The sequence below is a fragment of the Hetaerina americana genome, unplaced genomic scaffold, assembly GCF_022747635.1.
Source record: "Hetaerina americana unplaced genomic scaffold, ioHetAmer1.1.p SCAF_2, whole genome shotgun sequence".
Lineage (NCBI taxonomy): Eukaryota > Metazoa > Arthropoda > Insecta > Odonata > Calopterygidae > Hetaerina > Hetaerina americana.
The window spans coordinates 13,360,056-13,378,643 of NW_027286763.1; the positions used below are offsets into that span (position 1 = coordinate 13,360,056).

Sequence of the window (18,588 nt, forward strand, 5' to 3'; positions counted from 1 at the left end):
CCACTGGGGTCAGACGCCATTGCAGCCGCCTCACTCAGGAACAGACGCTGCGTGGACTACCTTTCGTCTGGCTCCTAACCTTCGACCTATCTGGCATGGGTGACCCTACCAGGAGCAATTATTATTACTCCCGCCAGCACAGCTCTAGGGGTCATCGGAACGCACAAGCCCTTCCACCACGTCAAGGTTGTAGTCCGGGGAGGGATATATATATATACACACACATATGCATACATATGTATGTACACACATACATATGTATATATATATATATATATATATGTATATACATGTATATACATATATATATATATATATATATATATATATATATATATATATATATATATATATATATATATATATAGGTACATGTATATACATATATATACATATATATATATATAAACCATAAATACAGTAATCAACCCAAAGGTCAGTTTGGTAGGTGTTAGTAATGTTCATTCAATAAGAAGCCTGATGGTATGTGTAATTCACTCATCAGGGGGGCAGTTCCTTTTCATGTGCCAGCTATAGTTTTCCAGAACTAGTTCCTGGAATATAATGCAGCTCAGGTAAAGCTGAGGGTGCCTAGAGAGGCTAGCCCGGGAATCAAACCCGGGCCCTATGGTCAGTATTCCATTGCTATATCCCTGGACTTTGCTTATATATATGCTTGATATGCTTACATATATATATTTATACACACACATATATATATTTGTGTGTGTGTATATATATATCTTTCAAAGAAAAACGAAGTGCTTGTTGCTAGAGTTTCCCTTGGCTCCATGTACATTTACTTATGGCAGAATCCTTTTGACACATAACAGTTCATGTGGGAGTTTAAGATAAACCTCAAGAGTTTGACAGTAAATGTGATTTATTAGCTTCCTAAATCATATCTATGAAAAATGTTGACATAGAGATAGTAAACTTGCCGCAAAGATTAATTCCAGTTCTCGTAACAAAAAGGCCTTAATTAGGCAAACAGCTAGACAAAAAATTGTCAACCATAAAATATAATCCATAATTTTTTTAATGTAGGTGTGGTTAATTAGACTATTCTCAGCTAGTTAAATTTATTCATATTAGTGATTATTTTTTTCAGTAATCTACCAGTTAAGGTAGGTAATGGATGGACACAAGCAATGGTACAGGGACAATCTCTTGCCTGACTTGCCTTGACTGCAAAACATAACCTGACATCCAACTCTGTAACAAGCCCCTCTTCATCTCCATATACTTCCTTCCTCTCTTCATTCCATCCAACATCCCTATCCCATTCCTTCCCCTTCTTTGCACACTTAGCATTCTCCCCTCTATCACAGTCGTCAACATCCTATTGCCAATCAAAATGCTCCGAATGCATCTTTCCTGCCTCAGTTGTATTTCTCTAAACAATACCCTCTCCTCCACCATAGCTAACAGTTCCTCATTTGTTTTCCTTTCTTTAAATTTCACCTTTTCCATTCTTCTTCTCACCCACATTTCTTTTATCATGTCTCCCTTAAATAAGCAGATATTTTAAAGTTTTAGTTGCTCCATGGGCTGCATCAAAGTAATCATATTTCTGTAATTTTCAAATGGTACTCTATATGAGTAATGGATTTTTCATGAAATTAAGAGGCAGGGAAATATACAATTAGAAAATAATAGCCTTATACATAACTGTTCGGAAAGCAAAAATAGCGCTTAGAAATCAATTTCCTGATAAATTTATTTCAAGCTAGGAACAGAGGTATTGATTTAAGTGAAATATGACACTGAACACTTAATTTTTATTAATCATTGGCTAAGTACGTACTACAGTACAATTTTATAGATAGAAGCATGTTAGAATATATTACATATATCACTCATTGATATTACTTTCTTTAATGATAAAAAAGATAGCATAGCAATCAGGGTGTTTTTTTCAATACAAATCACTTGAATGATACCTGATATTATTTTGAGATTTACTAGCCATCATATCTGGCCAGTGGTCCAGTCTCGCACTGAGCAGAGAAGGAAGCACCTACTGTTGTGATATTTCATTAAATATGACAAAATTTCATTATGTACTTAAGTATTTTATTACAATGGAGAAAAATTTTAAAGCTAGGACCTTAGGTGAATTGCGGAATAAAAATTTGGAAAAAATCAACATTATAGCTCATTCTGATATAAGTTCTGTTTTATTGTACCATGCTGGATTTGAGAATGAATCAAAATGTTTTTCTGTTTAGAATAAGCCAGTATGTAGCATTCAATAAAAAATAAATTCATGCTGCTTTCAGTTGAAAACATTTTGCTTTTGGGAAAGTTTTATCAGCTATGATAAACTCTGTCTTGTCTTCAAAGCCTAATTCTGAAATAAAAAGTAAATTCTTTACCATTAGTGAAGAAATTATTGGTATAAATAATATTTAAAACAAGGTGAAATCAAAAGTAAAATAAATTTCCGGAAGAGTTTTCATTAAAAAAACCTTATTCCATTATATCCATTAGATCTAATTTTATTTAGCAACTGACACTATAGTTTTTTATAGACATTTTCTTTCTTATATTAATTGTAATTACTTTTAATAATTGAAAAATGCAAACTAGTAAGATTCAGTGCTATCGATTCAGGGGTAAGAAAAACGACGTAGTTTTCATCACATTATTAATAAGCTAGTATGAATTTTCCATCCATTTATGGTACTAAAATTAAGTATTGACCAGAGATGAGCCATCATTACAATATCAATGGGGAGATATATTTTTCTGTTAGTTATACTCTTATCAGTATGATTTTTCCCCAGTTATGTCAATCCTGAATATGTTTGAAGTATTTCGTGTACTGTAGTAAAGCGTGAAAATGGTCCTTGGACTTCTAGAAATCTGGGACAATCAAAAAAATAGTTGAATCATATATAGTGGAGCTGTATTTTGAAAAGAATCTCAACCGGATCCCTGAAACCCTGTGGTAGAACTGTTTTGCCTTGTATTTGTGTATAGGGCAAATAACCCAGAGACATCTGTTCAACTTCTGATGCATGTTCTTCATGCTCAGCACGATGACCCAGGTTGGGCTTGGACTTTTACTGATCCATATGAAAGAACAAAACTTTGGATTCACTAGATGGCAGTAGTATTGCAGGGCATTTTTAAAAATAATGAATTAAGAAAAAAAACTTCAACTGTTTACGCTTTTCCAGCATTCATCCATTGCCAGCTTTATGGAAAACACACTTCAGCTCCTAGTATCTGAAGTGGGTTTGTTGTTTCATGAGCTAATGTGAATTTTGGCCGATGTACCTGGAACATCTTGCTCTAATCCATGAGGCAAAATCCAAATCTGCTCAAAAAGGGTCAAAGAATGGAAATACATTCTTCACATGTCCTAATTTTTTATGGTGTGTTATTAGAGATTTTTAAGTCCCTGTTTAGATAACTTACTTTGATTGACGTTTTGAGAAATGGCTCCATAAGAGTAGTATAAATGACTGTTGTCTAGAAATTTCATATTAAAATTTAAAAGAATGAAATACTGTTATAACACAAATCTCTGATCACTTGTGCATAATATATGAGCCATTAAATACAAGTGCAAGCCCCCCATCAGTCCAAAAAGTTGTTAATTATTTTCTTTAGAGCTCTGTCTCCACTGTTAGAATAGCTTATTGCTGTGAGACTGACTCCTCCCTAATCATTTGACCCACAAGGCATTCACAGTGTGCGGTAGCTGGCTGATAATGTTTGTGCATAACAATAACCAAAATGCAACTTCTATGTGACTAGCCACTTCTTTGGGGGGCATGAGACTTGCACTTCACATTGTTTTAGTTGCTTGATGAATATGAACTGTATCACTTGGCATTCAGTGAGAATATGCTATTCATTTAAGTGTGTGCAATTAACTTAATAATGCATGACAGTGAACGTAAGCTTCAATAACCTTGATATTCAAGGATCATCAGAAAAACATGGAGGCATTGAAAAATGTTCAAGCTGAGAAGAAAAGGAACTCTAGTTAGGCTTATACTATTTTCAAAACTTCTGCTCACATGATGGGATTGTCTTGTTCACTTTGATACATTTGAAGAAATTTTGGGGCACTATGTAATTATTTGTAACATCAGCAGCAGTATTTTTCCAGGTTAGTTACAAGTGAAAACATAGAATGATGTTGGGTCCAAGATGTTTCCTATGAGACTCAGCTTGATTAAACATGTAACATTGTACTCAACCATGGCATGGGCTCGTGTGTCCTAAGCCATTTTATCAAAGTCATGACTTTACAGATAAGTGAGTCCAAATTGTGTTCAATAAACAAACTAAAAGTGGATTCAATGCACTAGGCAGGAGTGGGGAAGCTCATGGAAGCCATTTTTACGGACATTTGAATGATTAAAGGAAGACAGATGTTTTAGCTTACATAAAAAGCTTGCCTGGTGGATTTTGTCTCCATAACAGAGTAAAATGTTCTTGCAGGAAATACCTGTCTGCTGGATTAAATATCAAAATCCTTTATAGTAGGTACTGTGAATGGATGAATGATCACCATAGATAAATAGAGTTAAGTAGATATTACTCTAATGTATAATAAGGGCTTCAATCTGGGCAGTGAGCCTTGAGTGAGTGATGCCAAAGCATAATGTGATAATACACAAAGAAGTTAATCAACCATATTTTTGTTAAATTTGTTGAAATTAGGGAAAGATTTTCCCTTGAAATATGTTAAACTTGGGTATACTCTAATGAAACAACTAAAAGAAAAATATAAATGTTTAGTTGCTTTTTTTGCTTTGATCTCCAAATGTAATGCTACACCAAAGCTCACAACAGGCACAGAGCATAAGTGGAAATTCTGGAATTTCAGTTTGTGTGCACAAAGTGAAATCAAATACAGCATGAATGTATTGTTGAAATTAGAATGTTGCAAAAAATGATGGGTCTTTGGAGGTTGTGAGTTGTGTGGTGCACTACATCAACATTGATATCATGCCCGATGTGAAGAAACTATTAATGTTTGAAGATAACTGGGGTGGGGGGACAAAATAAAAATATTAAGGTTGTTGCATGCATTTAAAAAAACACAGGAGAGGTTTGATTACACTAAACAGTACTTAAAGCTGCCTGGTCATTCTTTTCCACATTTTGATAGGAATTATCACATGGTAGAAGGAAAAAATATATGGATATGTACTCCCAAGGCCATTATTTCATATTAATTTGAGGTTGTCAAGACTATGAGGCAATGCATGCTTTGTAAAATGGGCAAATTCTTGTTCTTTTACTCTGATGTTTTTCAAGAGTTCTTTAAAAAGAGAAGAAGTGTGAACCCAGTTTTAAGGATGCCAAGGCACTTCTGATCTCCAAGCAAGGATATGCCATTAAGCAAGCCAACCTATGATCACTTTTCACCTTAGGCAGTTAAGTCCAAGGCAAAGGACCAGTCAGTTTTTTATCTCTCTATTGTTAAGATACCAAAAAATTAAGCAACTACAGTGACACTAGGTAATCCATAGCACAAACGTTTATGGAAAATGTTCTTTTCCTACAGAGCAATAACCCAACAACACTATCTGAAGAAAAACATTGTAGTGATGATGCACTAGACTATTACAATAAGAATCCAATCAAAGTGTTAGGAAAGCAGCTTATGAAAATTTACCAAATGTCCATATTTAATCTCAGAGAATCAAGAGAACTTAATTAAATGTATTTATAAACACAAGTGTGAATTCAATAGCTGCACATTCTGATTGATGTATTCACTCCAGTATGGAAACATTTTTATATTCAGTCCAATTGGGAAACTCCTGGAGTTGTACAGTTGAACCTAGGTCCCCTACATCAAGGGCCCTCGTATTGTTGATACTTCTCCTTACCACATTCTATCCTTGATTATTTTGAGCCCACGTATGAAGTAGCTTTTTTCATATGAATTACATGTATTTTAAGTTGTCGCCTATGTAATTTTATGGCCTAAAAATGAATCTGGAAATTTTATAGTATTAAATCTAGGGCACCTACAGGTGCATTTGTATATATTCCTGGTGCTATCCAATTCGTCAAACAACTTTCTAAAATGCTCATCTCTCTCTCTATCTTTAACTCATCAATTATCAAATTAATTAATGTTGTTCAATAGTGGGCACATGGTAGGTCAATTCTAAACTTAACACTCTACTCTCATTATCTTTGTTTCTGTGAAAATGGTGGATTCACCTTTGTCATGCAAAGTGCTGTATCACCTGTTTCTTGTTTGTTTTCAAATGGACAAAAATCTATGAATTTAAAAAAGATAGTATCCAACCTCTAAGTGATTTTTTTAAATTTGCTCTTGTCATTTCCTCCATGGCTGGAATTGTTGGCATGTACAGCATTTTAAGTTTTCCCTTTATATTGGCCCTTATGCTTGGGTTTTTTACGTTGAAATTGTGCTTCAATGAATCTATTAAACTTTCTAATGTACCATTCAAATTTTCTTCAATGGTAGATGGAATATTGCTGCATGCAGGACATTGTACCTACATAATTGTAGTTATTGGAATGAATTATATAGATTAAATTAATAATTTTCTAATCATTAAGTCAATTAACATACCTTTCTCTCTATTTCATAAGAATGTGTATAAACCCCATCCTGATCATTAAAATAAAGATGGTTTTTCATTGATGAAAAGCAATTTGTGGCTATTTTAAAGGCTTCAGTTGCACAGACTGCACCAATAACAGCATTAGTAGAAGCTACAGCAGGTACAATATTTTTTAGCACATCCAATATTAATCCATAGTTGACTCCTGATATCCCTGCCAGAAATAAAGTGGTAAATAGTGATTTCCTCTTTATGAGTATGCATACTTTTATCCAGTCCATTAATCTATTACAAAAGTTGCTCTATACATTTAAACTTGTACTCCAATTGGCTGTGAGTAAATATACTAGTTACCCCCACCAAGGGCAGAGTAAAATAATTGATGCCAGAGTCTTCCTCTCCCTGACCTTCCCCTGCTCCCTCCCTCCCCCTAACAGCTCCAGCCTAGAAGACAGTCAACATATTTTGTGCCTGTACTACTAGTCAAAAGACCAGAATAATATTTCCCAGATATTTTAAAGAATCAGCAGTGTCCAAGGCAATTTTTATCATATCTCAAAGAAGCCAAGCCCATTTAAGGAAGAGATATTTCGCCCTTAATTTATTTCATTCTATCCGGCTATGGTGGAAATAGTCTGCATAAAGCTGAAGAAATTAAAATCTAATAGATATGGAAAAATTGATTTTACCATAATTAATTGCACGTTCATGTGACTTTTCATAGATCCACTGTACATGTAGATGGTCATCTTCATTCAGCTCGGCATCTTTACCCCAGGGATTTCCTCTTGGCCATAAGATAAGTTTCACATATTCGACACAATGTTCTGGTAACCTTGGTGTGTTAGCCAATGTGCAAAGATGAAACTTAGTCTAAAACAGCAGGATTTGTTTTAGTGAGAATGGCAAGTTTTATAAGTTAGTAAGGTAAGGTTTTTAAGGGAGTAATATATGTATAGTTCATCAATGATATACCCTTTGAAGGGCAGCAAAGTTAAGTGTGGCCCACATTTGTGTTACTTAAAGGAAGGAAGATCCCTCGGCCACCTTTTTTGTTTCACTGCAGTTAAAAATATAAATGCTACCCAAAAAATCTCACACATGGGCCTGAATAATCTCAGGAAATATTGAGAAAAATTCAATCAGATTAGGAATTAATTACCTAAATTAAAAATACAATAGAGGATCATTTATCTGTAATGCTCAAGACTTAAGCCTTTTTAGATACATACTTTATCTCATGACCCTCAGCTGAAGGCCTAAGAAAATAAAATATTAGTATTTTGACAGCTTTAACTACTACATGTTCTGCCATCCACTATCTCTGCTTCACTGCCTTTCTCTGCTCTCCTTGATGTCACGCTAATTAAAGACAAGTGCCACCAGCCATTGTGATGCATATGCAAGTACTCCTCAAGAGCTTTTATAAGATGCAAATTATTACTTGCATTAAAAATTTTGAAACGATTCTGTTACCTTGCATAGGAAGTACAGAACACCTTTTATTTTGTGGTTGCATAAAAATTTGTTGAGGAAGTTTATTATTTATTGCATATATTGCTGAATCTTGGGTGGAAGGTAATAATTTTTAGCCTCATGGAAAGCAGAATTCATTTTCACAATCCTATTGAAAATAATCAAATAGAGTGTGTAATAGCCCCAAGTCTATAAAACCAGCAGACTGACACAGAATTAGCATTCCTATTTAATTTCCCAATTTTTCTCAGTATGAGCAACATTGCCAAGTGGATCTCCTTTCATGGTCACAAAAGCCTTGAAATACTTCTAGTGTGTAAGCAGAGCTTTAATGCAATGCCTGTGACGAATAGACCATGCTAAAACCCAGCACAGGCCTCGAAAATAGGGAGTCAGTGAAATAACATTTCAATTATTTTTGTTTCACTCTTTGCGGCATTATTTTGAGCAATTTAGAACAGCTTTATTTGAAGTTGCCATTTTTAATGACTGGATGTTTCACTACAAAGGTTGTTAACAAAATAGTGAAGCAATTATTCAATTGTAGCAATTTTGTTAATACTTTCTATTTTATTTCCCTGCCTCATGAATGTATGCAGGGTTTTGATAAATAGCCTTTTTCCCTCCAAACAAGAATTTCTAGTAGTACTGCTTGGTGGCCATGTTACTAGTGTTTCAAAATTGTAATACAAGTGTTTCTTAGCAGTGTTGATGGCACTGGTAAATTCTGATGTGCAATGGCAGTTCTAAATAGTAACTATAAATATCAAGATGAGGTATGTTCATTAATGTTTTCAGCAGAGCTGCTTAAAATAACTTAGAGATATATTTACCTGAGGTGGATATAAATCAATTAAGCAATCTATGCAAGGAGAAATTCCAGGAAGAATAATCCTTGAATTACCCTTGAAGCCCTCTGTGCCACCATCTATGAAAGGGATCACTGTTGCACAGTTTAACTCATCATTTACTCCATCAAAAGTAAGTAAGGAAAGAAGCATTCCATTGATCCATTTCCGTGCACTGATTGTATCAAGACCACAAATTACAATGTGGAATTGTTGATAAAAATGTTGATCAAAATCTTCAATTTTATTGAAATACCTATGGGAATGTCAAGGGAAAATGCATATCCATCATGTTGTTTTCTTTCAGGATATGTGCATGCAACAAATATCCTAATTCAGAGTTTACACTCTTTGATACCAAAGTGAAAGATGAAGAATTTTATCTGGTAGAAAATATAAAAGGAATTTACTCAGATGATATATTGGTAGAGCACCAGATTTTTGCTTAGGACCTGGATGCATACATTAATACTCTTCATGCCATTCCCTTTTAGGGTAAGCAAAGTGAAAAAGATTAATGCTAGGCTAACTAACTCCCTTTCACCAACATCTTCCTTACTGCCTTGCCCTGACCCTTCTTATGCCTCTGTCACATTGTGTGACACATATTCCCTCGAAAATATTCCTTCTTATGTCTCTTTGGCCACAATCACACTTGCTTTCTCATCACTTTCTCGGTCTTTCTCTTCCTCTCTCAAGCCATACACTTTTTCTCTCATATATTTCAGTTTGGTGATTCAACCATTACCTGTTCTGTCAGCACAAGCAAACCCCCATAGTACAATTCTTCCCTATGTTTCTATTACTAGAGTATCAAATGGAATAAGTGCACATTGAAGGACATTTCTTGATTGCCCACTCATATCAGCCCTACTTCTCTTTATTTACAGCAGTTTCTGCTGTAAAAGTAGGAGGGATTCATAGAATTATGTGGTGGCACACTATTATACTGTGTTATTTTTCCTGCTTTAGTCACACACCATTAGTCATAGCTTTCACCATTCATTGGATATTACTTCATTATTAAATATTCAAGCATATAAAAAAGGGATAGCATGAGCTACCTTTGTAACTAAAGGAAAAGGACAAAAAACCATGAATTACAGATGAGATTATTAGAAAGATAAACAAGAGAAGGTAATAAAAGTACATAAACACTGCATTAGGAAGAAGGAAACACAAATAATTGAATAATATTCCAGAGGGAAAGTAATACAGTCAAACAATAGTGGGAGATGCAGTGAAATGATATATAATGTTTAAAAGGAAGGGTGAAACAGGTGCACTGTACAGAAAGGTGAAAGAATATTCAGGAAATAATGGAAAATCTGTGCAAACCATCAAAAATAAGTCAGGAAAATTATTAATTGAACCAAAGAACATCCAGGAGAGATTGAAGGAATTTAAAGGGGAACTACATTTATGGTAAAAACATTAAGCGGGGTAGCTTTGGTCCAGGCATACTTTATGGTAAGATTAAAAGGGCATAAAGGGGGTCCGTAAACTCGAGCAGGTGGAACAGTTTACCCATCTCAAAAAGTGTTCTGGACTAAAATGACCAAAAGTAGTTGGGTCATAAGAAGAAGAATTACATTTGGCAAAGGAGCTTTCATAAGGGGGAAGGAATTATGAAAGGTACGTTGTGTAAGGATGTTAAGAAAAGGCTTTTTAAAACTTTGAAATGGAGCTTAGTTTTATACAGTATGAGAACAATGTCATTGAAGCAAGATGATAGGTGTAGTTAGGAGACTTTTGAAGCATGACTGTGCAAAGGGATGGAAAATTTGAAATTAACAGACATCTAAACAAATGAAGAAGTGCTTAGCATGGTGGGGAGGAGGCCATTTTTTAGAGAAATATAAAGGAGGCAATAAAGATGGATGCACAGCATTTTGATGGCAATATTATGTTGAAGATTTTGATAGACAGGAGAACATTAAGCAAATGAGGAAGGGGTACATATAGGATTGGGATTTTGGACAGAATGAAGGAAGGTAGGAAGTATGCAGGATTTAAGAAGGGTTTTATTCAGTACTGGGTGTTTGGTTGTGATTTTAGAAGAGGCAAGGAAGTGTACTGTCGTAAAATTTTTTAGGCTGTGTACATTCAAAACCAATGTTAACTGGTAGAATACTTCTTGGTGGAACACAAACCGATCTGAGATTGACTGACTTATTTCACTTCCTGACCAATTTGGTTATGCTCGCTTAATTTAAATAAGTGACTGACTCTAATGTGAGATACCTTAATAAACATAGTGATTCATAAAAATCCAGCTGCCACAATACATCTTAGAATAAAACACAATATGCAATCCAAATTATACTGAAGAGGGGTAAATTTTACATGACTGGCAGAAAATGCATTTCCTATGACTTAATATTTTAACAGGCATTTTTTATATGACTGGGTCCAAATATCCATTCAAACTGAGAAGACATGTACTAACAGCCATCTGCTAGCCACGGACAACTGACTTTGAACTCAACAACATCTTACTTAACTTAATTCAGCGGCTCTGTTATTCATTAGAGTTAATGGAAATACCATAGACAATAAATGCCATTATGCATTGAGACAATTGAAATACTTAATTGATCTCTCACCTTTCAATGCTGAAGATAAAATGGATGTAAAGAACAATTATAGGAATGGTTAAAAAGTAAATTCCCCGAATTACTCCATTAAAAATTCAGTCTTACCAGAAAGTTACAGCAATTTTGAAAAATATTGGAAATCCTTATTTGGAGAACAAATTGTCTATCCAAATGAACCAAATAAATCCAACAGCTTTTTAATATCATAATATTTGAGTTTGTTCTGCTTAACATAATCGTATGGTAAATTAGAAGTATATGCCCCTAATAATTAGTGTCCCTAATCAAAATGTCTGCCTAACAGGGGGAAGGGGGATGAGTCGCAGGGAATAATATGGGTCAAAGGCATAGAGATTACCTGCAATCTCCTACATGGCATGGTGCCTTAGCACCATGACAATCAGAGATACCATTTTAAATTAGCTAGTAGAAATAATATCAGATTATATTTTTTACAAATCTATGTTATATGACTAAATCAAAGGATACGATTTTATATCACACCCAGAAATTCTTTTTCTGACATATTCTGCCGCCACCTCAACTTTTGGTCGTCCAATGTCTTTTCTCCTAAACAAAATTTGCCTATTTAAATTAGATAAGTCCACTCTGTCCATATCAATGATACTTAAATTTTCGAAGCCCATCATAGCCAAATTCTTTATAATTTCACAGCCTAACCCACCAGCTCCAACAATTAAAATTCTAGTATGCTTAACTTTTTCAAATATTTGGAATGAAGGTTTAAAATTTGGGTTCTTAAAAGGTCCACTCCTCATGCATATCTTCTTTAAATTCAACCATTTACGGGTTCCATCTACCAATGAAGAGAATAATATTAATAAAACTTAAATCTGTACTAGGCTTATGCAGTTCCCCTGGTTGATGAATACAAAGGTTAGTTCGAAGAAGGGACTGCCGCAGTCTCAATCTCGCCCGAATAAAGCCGAATTATTATATTATTCATCATATATATACTTTAGATTACCAAATCGGTGGGCAATGCGAATTTTCCGACCTAAATAATATCCGCTAAAAGCAGCATTGATCCGTGTCGATTTAACTACGCTTTAAGAATGAAAATTTATTGAATGCCTTGCCTATGATTTTTACGCCATCATTTGGCACATCATGGACCTTTCCACCATCCTGATGACTGATATTATGACTATAATGACCCTTCACATTTTGCTTAGCACAATAGCTGCCAGATGTTGCATAATTACTTATATCTGTGGTTGGAGACGTGCACTGGATGGATTGTTTATTTAGCTTTCGGGGCTTGTCTGAAGTTGTTTCCTCTTCAAATTCATCCAGTCTTTCCAATTTTCTTTTTCGGACATTTAATTCGTTTAGGCCCTTTGAAATATTACTTTCTCTGTTCACACCTGAATTGCTCGAATTCATCGAAATACTCCGCCATTTACGGCATGCACTAACACTGAGGGCAAAAATGCGTTTTTATTTTGCTTGAAAACAATCGGAATGCTATGATTCGGCTGTTGACATCAAGTTTAAACGCTCGCCTTGGTGATAAATCAATGTACGTACCAATAAGTTTGGCATCAGTTTTTAAAAGTGTAATGAAAATTAATTTACTTTAACTTTATCATAAGTTGCTTTTACTATTTGATTCAATTCTGTATCAAAGTCTAGTTTCTGTAATGCCTTGTAATATAAGTGGTGTTTGCAGAGGCAAATTGGTATAAACGGACAATGACAATACTTAACAAAATACGAGTTGTACTGAAGACATTTTTTCATAATTTCTTATCAGACTGTTTTACTTAACTCGAGCTATGACATAAAACTGCTATCATAAAATATGAGGTAATACATCAACCCTTAAATGCAAACTACATACAATTTTGAACATTAATTATAAAATATTTGCGCAATAATTATTCATTTAGCTGTAGGCATTTCCAAGAAATAATTTTCCATCAAGAGGTTTGGGCTGTGTGCCACTTAATTTTTGGGATCAAATTACTTATTAATTTTTTTAATAAATTACAAGTGATGTTTAGAATTCACACTATCAGATGTGCATATTATAATAGCAATATTAATTTTATTTTAAAATGACGAAGAAAGGACGCTGTGGACTGATTCAGACTATTGGTTTTTCCGAAGCAACCTAATATTCAGAGCGGTAATTCCGCCACGGCTGGTTTCCCGTCGCGCCGGTTCAGGAGGAAGAAACGTAAACCCAGCCTGAGTTGAGCAATGCGCGATAGGAATCACTTACGGTAGGGAAACCAATACCTACGAGGGCGGTTCAATGCGTTGACACCTCTTGTCCTTCCGTTCTCTTAAACTCTCTTGGTTGTTTGAAGGTCTCCAAAAATGAGGCTTCATTCCATAATTAACCCAAAACAGAGACAGGCACATTAATTGGAACCAATAGCACGGTGACAACACTCGTCATTTTTTGGCCATACGAGGGCGGGTCAATAACTACCCGTGTTAGAAATGAAGAAACCATTTTTTCAAAAACATTTTTTTTTAATTTTTCAACATAGTCCCCTTTTAGAAAGATACACTTCTCCCAACGTTCCGGCCATTTTTTTAACCCCTCCATAAAGTAGGATTTCTCGAACCCTCCAAAATGCGTCTCTGTCTCGGCGATAACTTCCTCGTTTGAGCTAAATTTTTTTCCCGCGAACCATTTCTTCATTTTAGGGAATAATAAAAAGTCGCAGGGAGCCAGTTTGGATGAATACGGGGGGTGCGGCAGCAATTCATAAGTAGTTCATGCAGTTTGGCGGCGACAACTCCGGTTGACAGCCGGATCAGCTTGTTGTCCACCGTGAGCAATTCGCGGCACCCAATGGGCGGACAAGTTTTTAATCGCCAACTAATCATGTAAAATATTAATTGCCGTTCCGGTCGACACACCCATAGCCTCTGCTACTTCGCGCACTTTCGTTCATCGATCAGCGAGAATCATGGCGTGGACTTTTTGAATGATTCCTCGGTAACCACGTCTGCCGGGCGTCCTGGTCGCTCATCAAAAACAGATGTTTGCCCACGTTTAAATTCGTTGAACCAATATCTAACTGTGGTCATAGATGGCGAAGTGACCCCATGAACAGCATCCAACTTTGCTTTTATCTCCTCGCAATTCTTCCCATCCAAAAACAAAAAGCGAATTACCGAACGATACTGCTCTTTTTCCATGTTAGCGAAAATAACGAAACACGTCTTACTCGAATGGCTGCTATATCCAAACTAACCTTTGAATCAGTCTGAAATTTGTTTCACCGTCGTTTGAAAGATGGTAGCACACGATGATAACATAAACTTTCCTCAGGAACGCCCTTTGTCGTCAAACTTGGGTACTTATTGAACCGCCCTCGTACTTGTGTCAATTTTGCTTAACCAGTGGGAAAATCTTGGACAACTGCTTATTAGGAAAATATAAATTTTGTTTACGGTGATTGGACTGTACTGATCGATGCAATGTTTGTTTTTATTTTTTCAATATGTTGTTTGCAGTTTATATGAACTGGAAAAATCAAGATAGGTTGAGTGGTTGTGATAAAGACGAACACAATGCAAATTGGTCAACTTACAATATAAAAGAGACAATCCTTCCTACCGATGAGGGTAATGGGCTGAGACCCAGTTCTTCAACAATTCAAGATATGGAACCAGACATCAAAGCTGGCATTTCATTGGATGGCAGTTATGAAAATGACATTGGCAGATACTTTAGACCGTCATTTATGATTTCGACTTACATAAAGAAACATTTACCAGAAGAGTGTTGTATTTAACTTAAGACCTCTAATTTTTTATGCTACCCTCTTGAAGAGCATATATATTCATCAATGGCTGGAGACATGCTGCTTAGTTGGGATACCCCAGGAGCCTAAAGGAAGCATTTCACATTCAAAGCATTGCATCTTAATTCCATCAAATCAAAACTCAGTCCGGGACTGTTTGATAATATGACCTTTTTGAAAGTTAAAGTTGTTGATAATGTTTGAAAAGGAAAAACATCCAAAGGCTGAAAAACTTCGAAGTATGGATGTGAAACTGGCTGGAAGATTATTCCTTAGGATATATGCCAGTAGACATATGAATTAATCCCTTTCTAAGAAAATGACGAGGTAATAGCTTCAAATTTTAGATGGGTCAATTTTGGGGATGCACGATTTACCACCTAGGAGTAACCATCATGATGAAGTGTTGAAAGATTTATGCTGCTTAAGAATAGAAGTAGGAAAACAATCATTGAAAAATCATGTCGAAAATGGGAAGAAAAATAACACCTATCAATTAGTTCAGATTCATAATTAGATCATTTTTTATGGGTACTACTAAAATCCCTCCCCATGGAACACAACTTTGATGTGGCGGAAGGGTTTGGGCATTCTGATGACCCCTAGAGCATTGCTGGCAGGAGCAAATATATTAGCACAAGCATAGTGGTCATTCTTAGTGTTGCATGTTTTATTCAATTCTTGTTTTATAATTAAAAAATAACTCTGTGAAATATCAGATGATGAAATTTTTGTGAGCTAGTATTTCAAATGTTTAAGGTATTTAATAGTTGTTGCAACAATTAGTGAAATAATGTAGAAGCACAAATGTGCCACCTAGCGCTCTGAATATGATTAGATTAGGAAATTTAAAAAATATATATCGTCATTTGATGCACTAACATTTTAAGTTAGGCCTTTGGATGGACACCCAAACCTCTCCATCTTCTTATTAATGACCCTAAGATTTTGCTGTATATGAAATCAGACTTATTGTTCTGAAGTCCTGCCATACTCCTTTTTGGAATGAGAACTAACACACATCTGAGGGAATCTTCCAGCCAAACCTCTCCCTTATAAATACCACAAATGAGCCCATAAAAATTCTTCTATTCAAGTTTTCCCTAACTCTTAAGCAGTTCCAGCGGTATGTTATGTATCCCCACAGCCTTATTTCAATCCCCTTATTTCCTCTTTATCACACGATTGGGGATGAATTGTCCTAAGCTATGTCATGATATCTTTATGTCCAAACTTGATAGCCCATATCTTTACCATTTAGATACTTTATGTATTCTTCCCATCTCTCCTGAAATCATTCCTGGTTCAGTTAATAATACTCCCATTGCATTTTCAATAGTGTACATGATTATTCCCTTCTTCCCTGTATATACTTAAACTTACTTGACAGCAGACCCAGTAAACCCTTGCTTAGTTAACTTTCTATATTCTCGCACACTTCCACCATGCTTCTTTCTCCCTATAGGTATCCCACCTTATTTTATCATTTACATCTTTGAACTTCCTTCTACCAAATTCAATGTTTGGATTTTTCCATTACCCTCTCTCACCCATCTTCATAGCAAACATTGGTTTCCTAGCCTTTTCATTATTTACTGTTCCTATAGCTTCAGTTTTAGCTTTCAATATCAGTTTCTGGATATGTTCCAATTTTTCTTCAACCATCAGTCTCCCTGATCTTGCCATAATTTTTCTTGTTGCTTAGAGGCTCCCCTTTTTTTCATTCTGGTCAATACTTCTACATTCACTTTCCTCACCCATCTCCTGTTTTATCCTATTTAATCTGGACGTTAAACCTCATTAGAACCAAATTATAATTGATTTACTCCTTGTTCAAAACTGTAGTGTCTACCTCACTTTAATCTCTCCATTCTACCACCAACCACTCTCCAAATCCACAACACTACATAATGTTTCCCCCCAGGGAAGCACTAAATAATTTCCACTAATTAATTGTATACCTAGTCCCATTCTTCTTCCCCAATGGTTACCTATTGGCATGTAGATCTGAATGATGACCAAAGTTTGATGGTTCAGCTTTTATTTCCAAAAAATATTCTATTATTCACTCATAGTAGTAATTTTAGGGGAGGCGATCAACAGCCGAGGTAATTTGCACCATTAGGGATGGATGGGAAAAGTGGAAAGGTAGGGGGAAACCCAGAAGTGGCATTTAGCCTACTCTTAACTAAAGGTGCCAGGGTGTCCTTAGTTTTATGTCCCAGCCAACGGACGGCACACTCATTCAAAGTACTGTCCACAAAATACCTCAATTGGGGATTGAGATACCACTGAAAAATATCTGCCATCTCCAGGATTCGAACCCAGGCCTCCTCAGTGGGAAGCCAGTATGTTAGCAACTGCATAGTTCCCATACCCCTTACCCACTTGTTCTATGTTACCTATGCTTCTTCCTACCTCGTTCCTAGGATTGTTCACCACTAATGCCACCCCTCACTGGCTCTCTTACCCCCCCCCCCTCTGTTATATAGTACTCCACAATTATCAGTCCCCACTGCCTTTAGTCATTCCTCTAGTACTTATTACACCAAAAAACAATCCAAATTTGACATTCAACAATAACGTTTATTTTACAAAATATTTCATAAAGCATTTTAATATTTTAAACAATTGAAGCAGAGACAACAAGAATAAATATTGTATAAATCCCAAATAAATTATTAAGAAGTTAACAACTGTATAAGTAACAATAAAAACAACTTCAGAACAATTATTCTTCTCCTTTTTAACAATTATATACATAGTTTAAAATTTTCCGGTAACTTCTATGGGCATGTAAAATCTTTCACACCATAAACTGGATCACCATACATCTTTGCTTCAAATACTGTTATGGCCCTCGAAGACTGCGCCAAAATAAAGTTGTGTGGACTGAAAAGGTTCCTTGTTTTTAGAGGCAATGCTAATAGCTGGAAACTTCTCACAGGAATGGATAAGCATTGAACAAAACCGAGGGCTCCTAAGGAATGGAAGATATGTAATTAACTTTTTGTACATGTATATACAGTACAATTTATTGAATTTTTTAAGGCATGGAGTTGTATCAACAGCTGTCAACCATGCATGGGCTAACTGATTGTAGTCATGATTTGACATTAACACCTAGGCATCTCACCAATAATGCCGTTTACAGCATAATGTAAATATTTAAAGAAAAAAAATTTTGACTAACAATAAACTAGAAGTAACTGCCAAAGAACTAAAGTTTTATCTTTATTCTTCAATGTGTGAGTTAAGAAGATGATTTATTTGAATACACCATGCTGAAAAAAGGCACAATATTTAC

At 35.4% G+C, this 18,588-nt stretch overlaps 2 protein-coding genes across 5 annotated transcripts in view; both read right to left on the reverse strand.

The window, feature by feature from the left end:
• Window positions 1-2,169: 2,169 nt before the first annotated feature.
• LOC139687559 (NEDD8-activating enzyme E1 catalytic subunit-like) lies at window positions 2,170-12,561 on the reverse strand. Its single transcript, XM_071584771.1, has 6 exons — window positions 11,983-12,561; window positions 8,882-9,152; window positions 7,262-7,445; window positions 6,581-6,786; window positions 6,290-6,503; window positions 2,170-2,353 (listed from the first exon to the last, which is right to left on the reverse strand). Exons 1-6 carry the CDS (start codon window positions 12,270-12,272, stop codon window positions 2,268-2,270), a joined length of 1,251 nt encoding a protein of 416 aa, XP_071440872.1. The 5' UTR covers window positions 12,273-12,561; the 3' UTR covers window positions 2,170-2,267.
• A 5,363-nt stretch (window positions 12,562-17,924) lies between these two features.
• Window positions 17,925-18,588, reverse strand: part of LOC139687536 (uncharacterized) — a 31,389-nt gene continuing 30,725 nt past the window's right edge. For all 4 annotated transcript variants that reach the window (XM_071584742.1, XM_071584743.1, XM_071584741.1 and 1 more), the window contains exon 18: window positions 17,925-18,261. In XM_071584742.1, coding sequence (XP_071440843.1) covers window positions 18,068-18,261 — 194 coding nt within the window. In that variant the 3' untranslated portion in view covers window positions 17,925-18,067. The remainder of the gene's footprint in view (window positions 18,262-18,588) is intronic.

Excerpts from the sequence above, each read along its gene's own strand:
- LOC139687559 (XM_071584771.1), bottom strand. The coding sequence starts at position 12,272 with ATGAGGAGTGGACCTTTTAAGAACCCAAATTTTAAACCTTCATTCCAA. Across the intron at positions 9,153-11,982 it reads TCTGGGTGTGATATAAAATC|GTATTTCAATAAAATTGAAG; the intron begins GTATCCTTTGAT and ends ACATTCCCATAG. Across the intron at positions 6,504-6,580 it reads CTTATGAAATAGAGAGAAAG|GTACAATGTCCTGCATGCAG; the intron begins GTATGTTAATTG and ends ACAATTATGTAG.